Source organism: Arachis duranensis, chromosome 6 (assembly GCF_000817695.3).
Source record: "Arachis duranensis cultivar V14167 chromosome 6, aradu.V14167.gnm2.J7QH, whole genome shotgun sequence".
NCBI classification, from domain to species: Eukaryota; Viridiplantae; Streptophyta; class Magnoliopsida; order Fabales; family Fabaceae; genus Arachis; species Arachis duranensis.
The window spans coordinates 108,947,351-108,953,375 of record NC_029777.3 but is presented as its reverse complement, the minus strand read 5'-3'; the positions used below and the strand labels follow the sequence as shown (position 1 = coordinate 108,953,375).

The following is a 6,025-nucleotide window of genomic DNA, read 5'->3' as shown; positions in this document are numbered from 1 at the left end:
GGTTGTGCTTCAATCCATTTGCTGAAGTAATCAATAGCCACGACCAAATATTTCATCTGCCCAGGTGCGGTAGGAAACGGGCCGAGGATGTCAATCCCCCACTGGTTAAATGGCCAGCTTACTACAGACTGGTGAAGCTGCTCGGCTGGGATGTTAATGATCGGTGCGTGCTTTTGACACTGGTCACAAGTTCTGACCTTCTTTCTGCTATCCTCCCACAGACTCGGCCAGTAAAAACCGGCTCGCAGTATTTTCTGTGCTAGGCTTCTTGCCCCCGAGTGTATGCCGCATATTCCTTCATGAGCCTCGGCTAACGCAAGATCGGCCTCATTCCTGTCCAAACATTTCAAAAGTGGTCGGGAGTATCCCCGCCTATACAGAGTGTTATTCATTAATGTGAAAAAAGAAGCTTGTCGTCGAAACCTTTTCTTATCTGAGATCTCTTCCGGAAGAGAACCATCTTTTAGATACTGTATGTAAGGTAGCTGCCAACTTGTTTCATTGAAAGCGTTTAAAGTGCTAATGACGTATATGCTCGGCTTATCTAAAGTTGACTGTAATAATGTTGCTGTGTGCGACTGTGTAGTAGCTAGTTTTGCTAAAATGTCAGCCCTATGATTTTGTTCTCTAGGAATGTGGCAAATTTCGATTTTTCGAAAGCCATTTACCAACTGCTGTACAAGTTCTAAGTATTTCAATAAAAGCTGATCTTTAGTTTGAAAGACCTGATTAACCTGTTGGACTATTAATAGAGAATCACAATAAACCTTTAAGGTTGTAATGTGTAAATCAATTGCTAACCTGAGCCCGGCGATGAGGGCTTCGTATTCGGCTTGGTTATTACTAGCTTTAAAGGAGAATCGGAGAGAATGTTCGAGGATGATACCTTCAGAACTTTCAAGTAATATTCCTGCCCCTGACCCTTGGGGGTTTGAGGCCCCGTCCACAAACAGGCTCCAGTCCGAGTTCGGTTCCTCCATACTTGGTTGGGTAAGTTCTGCCACGAAATCTGCTAAGTATTGGGATTTGACAGATCCTCTTGGTTGGTATTGGATATCAAATTCAGAAAGTTCAATTGCCCATTTGATAAGTCTGCCTACTAATTCCGGCTTTGAGAGGACGTGCCGAAGGGGTTGTTCGGTCCTGACGATGATAGTGTGCCCCTGGAAATATGGTCGGAGTCGTCTTGAGGAGAATACTAAGGCCAACGTCAGCTTTTCTAACCTCGGGTAGCGAAGCTCGGCACCCTGCAGTGATTTACTTACAAAATAGATCGGTTGTTGACCTTTCTGCGTTTCTGTTACAAGGACAGAACTAATTGTTGTATCGGTAATAGACAGGTATATATATAATGGCTCATTAGGTCTTGGCTTTTGTAAAACAGGTGGTTTTGAAAGGAATTGTTTTAAATTTTGAAATGCGGATTCACAGCTTTCAGTCCATTCAAAATGTTTTGTTTTCTTTTTTAAACATTGGAAAAAGGTAAAAGACTTTGCTGCCAAACAGGGCAGAAATCTGGATAAGGCCGCGAGTCGTCCTGTTAGCCGTTGGACCTCCTTTATCGTTTTTGGGCTTTGCATATCAAGGATCGCCTGACACTTTTCAGGATTTGCTTCAATTCCTCGGCTGGTAAGAATAAATCCGAGGAATTTTCCTCCGCGAACACCGAACGCACACTTTTCAGGATTCAGTCTCATGTTATATCGTCGGATCTGCCCAAAAATCTCGGCTAGGTCATGAATATGAGAATTGCCGACCATGGTCTTGGCCACCATGTCGTCCACATAAACTTCAATATTCCGACCTATCTGATTCTCGAAGACCTTATTCATTAGTCGCTGATATGTCACACCTGCATTCTTTAGACCGAAAGGCATAACATTATAGCAGTAATTACCATATTCAGTTATAAAGGCAGTTTTGTCTTTGTCCGATGGATGCATGAGGATCTGGTTATAACCAGAGTATGCGTCCATAAAACTCAACAAATCATAACCGCAAGAATTGTCAACTAAAGTGTCAATGCAAGGTAAATGATAAGCATCTTTGGGACATGCCCTATTTAGGTCAGTAAAATCGACGCACATGCGCCACTTACCGTTACTCTTTTTTACCATAACAACATTGGCGAGCCATGTTGTGAACCTGATTTCTTTGATGAAATTTGCAGCGATGAGCTTTTTGACCTCGGCAAGGGACGCAAGGCATTTTTCTGCTCCGAGGTTTCTTTTCTTTTGAGAAACTGGGCGAGCTTCTGGATTAATTGCCAATTTGTGGGTGATAACAGATGGGTCTATTCCGGGCATATCGGCAGATGTCCAGGCAAATAAGTCGGCATTCTGTCGCAAAAACTTTATGAGTGATTCTTTCTCCTCCTTGCTGATTGATGTCCCCATAAAGGTGTATTTGGCGGGGTCCTCAGTCAGGGCCACCTTTGTTAAATCCTCGTTCGGCATGGGCCGATCTTCAAAGTCGGCTCTTGGGTCGATTTCTGTTAAACTTGGTTGGTCGGGTTGTATGTAGTTGACCTGAACCATGTTGCTCCTTTTGATGGGCTTCAGGCTTGTATTATAGCATTGCCGAGCTTCATGGAGGTCACCATGTATCGTTGCCACTAAATTATCCTGCACAGGGAACTTAACACAAAGGTGAACTGTAGACACAATTGCTGTAAACTTATTTAAAAATGGTCTGCCTAATATGAGATTATAAGGACTAAAACAGTCGACAACAAGGTATTGAATGTCTTGTGTCTTAAATAATGGTTGCTCACCAAGTGTGGTTTGTAACCACACGGAACCCAAAACAGGGACTCGCTCCCCGGAAAATCCGACCAAGTCTCCTTGGTATGGTTGCAAAATTTTGTTACTTAGCTTCATCTTTTCGAACGTGGTAAAGAATAAGACATCTGCACTACTTCCGGGATCGAGGAGTACTTTGCGGACTATTAAATCCCCTAACTAAATAGAAATCACCACTGGATCGTCATAATTAGCATGGGTATGATTAAAGTCGGTTGATCCGAAAGTCATTTCTGGAAAATCTTGGAGCAGCTGAGGAACCTTAGGGGCATCTGTGACGGCCAACATGGCCCGATAAGTTCTCTTCCGTGCTGAGCTAGTATGTCCACCTCCCGCATATCCTCCTGAAATACAATTGATGATTCCTCTGGGTTGGGCTGGTGTCTTATCTTTTTCTTTTGATGAGGGACTTGCTGTCACAAGGTCGGAAGCCGAGTTTGTATTCTTCTGCATACGCCCGACAATGAACTTGTCAAGGTGTCCTTGTCTTGCGAGGCGCTCTAGGAGATCTTTGGCGATCACACATTCATCCGTTGTGTGACCGTGCTTCTGATGAAAGGTGCAATATTTGGATTTATCAACGGTCTTGGACTTTGGGTAAGCGCCGGCTTTACGAGGAGGCTTGATTACTTTGGAGTTGAGTATTTCTTTAATAATGTCATCTCTCTTTGTGTTGAACTGAGTGTATGACTCATAACGGGGAACTGGCCTGAATGCTTTCTTACTGTCGCGGGGCTTATTATCGTCCTTGGCCGCGGTTGACTTTTCTGTTTTGCGGGCTTGCCGAAGTTCTTCAACATCTATCTGTCCTTTGGCCTTTTCACGGAATTCGGCCAAGGTTTTCGGTTTACTTACCGCTATTGTCTCCTGAAATTTGCCCGGACGGAGGCCGCTCTTAATTGCATGGAGATGGACTTCGGGATGAAGGTCGGGGATCCTCATGGCGACCTTTGTAAAACGAGTGATATAGTCCTTCAGGCTCTCTTGTGGGCCTTGTTTGATGGTCGTCAGGTAGTCAGAATCGTGAAGGTATATTGCAGATGCCGCGAAGTGGTCTTCGAATTGCTTTGCCAACTCTTGAAAACGCGATATTGAATCTGCAGGCAAAGAACAAAACCAGTCAAGTGCAGGACCGTCTAAAAAAGATGGAAAACAACGGCATAAAATAGGGTCAGATGCACCGTTAACGATCATAATAGATCGGAATTTCTTGATATGTTGCTTTGGATCTCCTAATCCATCGTAAGGGGTCAGAGTGGTCGGCAGGGTGAACTGTCGGGGAAGCTGGAAATTCATAATGTCGGCCGTAAACGGTCCGGCAGAATTGTCGCGCTCTTCTTCCTCAGCCTTTGGTTGGGACCTTTCTGTTTGGTGGGCTTCTTCCTCCTCCCGTTGAGGTGTTTCAGAAACATGGGTTGGCATTGACCGACGTTCACGATTTTCCTCTCGGTTATGAAGAATATCGTTGTGTTCCAGCCGATTAGTGACCAATTGCGCAATTTGTTCATGCATTCTTCGGTTTTCCTCCGCCATTTGTTGATTTGCTTGTTGAAGCTCGGTCACCATCCGAAGGAGCTCAGATGGGGTCGGGGGAGGAATGTCAGCCATGGTAGTATTTTAAGGGTGTTTTGGGACCTTTGCGAATGGTTTTTCAAGTTACTCGGGGCCCCACGGTGGGCGCCAAATGTTCTTGCCTGGTAACTCCGAGGTATAGCTCGTCCTCTGGTAAGGTCGGCGGACTCCTAGAGTGGACCGAGGTATACGTCGGCGACGGATGAACGGCGAGGGTGGGTACTTGCAAAGGCACTCCGACGCTCAAGTTAGTATCAAAGGGATAGTAGTTCTTAATTTAGAAAAGTCACGTACCTTCCTTTGGTCTTTCGTCTGCTTTATATTAGCAGGAGAGGTCGGCCGTTATCCTTCAGGTGTAACGTCTAGGAAGAGGATAAATTGTAAATCCGACGTTATTGACTTGGGGCCATTTATGGCCATGATGAAATCGTCGGTTATGATCGGGTCTGAAGTGTAACCGAGCTATAATGTGTAACCGATGTTTACTGGTCATATCAGTTATATTAAAAGTATCCTCATAATAAATATTTATCTTTTCACTATGATAAATAGATAGAGTAATTTGAAAAAAATCTTATAAGAAAAAGTAGCATTATCACTTTTCTAAGAAAATAATTAAAATATAGGTAGTAGTCCTCTATAATTTCAGAATATTTTTTTTCACACCAATTTAAAGATAACATTACATTCATCCTTATGGGTTATGGGCCTTTAATAAAAATTCAACTAATCAAAGTGGATATTAAATAGATCCAAAAGAAATTAAGTTAGGTTGGTCGAGTAGTCGGTCAGCTTATACGTCTGTTTAAACAATTGTTGAGGGTTTAAATTTTGTCTTGTGCATGCAGCACTTATTAGCCAACAGATAGAACTCAAATTCATGATAAATTAGTATTTGACCTATCGAATTAGGACATACCATAAAAAAAAAAGACCCAAAAGAATAGCCCAATACACTATAGGAGACTAGGAGTAGCGCTTTCTCCATCCTTATGGGCCTTCTACTCAAAGAAAACTCAAACAAGTTTGTTAGCCCTACGGAAGGACTATTGTTTTTTACTCCAAAAATGTGCTACATATATTTTTTTTGAAGTATTCTAAACCTCAAATGAGATTGGTATAAACATACATTTTGGTCCTTGTATACAAAAAAAATCTTTTGGTCCATTAAAAAAATTTATTCATATTAAGTAATTTTCTGAAAATAACACCCAATCAATTATATAAGAAAAATAGAGAGAAGATAACATGCTAGATGATGATGTTCTAAACCTAGCTGTATTGGATGATATTGGCTAGCAAAAATGTTTTAGAAAAATAATATAGCTTACTCCTATTTTTAATAATGTTATTCTACATATGATTTTTTTATGTTGTATGTATGCATGAATTTATTAAAAAATATTAAAATAAAAGTAACAATATTTATTTTCATTGTTTTATCCAATGTTTGTTGATTATGACAAAAGAAAATATTAGGTGAAAAATAGTTCATTTAAATTTAAATAAATTTCTATAAGTGGAATGAAATTTCAACAATGTACTAAATAATATCAACAAAAGATTTTTAAATTAGAACATCATGTATTCAATAAATATTATTTTTAACTAAGTCAGTAATAATTTATACTCATATTATATTTATAGATATT

General features: G+C 41.0%; 1 protein-coding gene across 1 annotated transcript; it reads right to left on the bottom strand.

The window, feature by feature from the left end:
- Positions 1–2,960: 2,960 nt before the first annotated feature.
- LOC107495701 (uncharacterized) lies at positions 2,961–4,409 on the bottom strand. Its single transcript, XM_016116868.1, has one exon. The coding sequence runs from the start codon at positions 4,407–4,409 to the stop codon at positions 2,961–2,963; it is 1,449 nt and encodes a 482-aa protein (XP_015972354.1).
- Positions 4,410–6,025: the final 1,616 nt, after the last annotated feature.

Coding starts and splice junctions, on each gene's coding strand:
- LOC107495701 (XM_016116868.1), bottom strand. CDS start 4,409: ATGGCTGACATTCCTCCCCCGACCCCATCTGAGCTCCTTCGGATGGTG.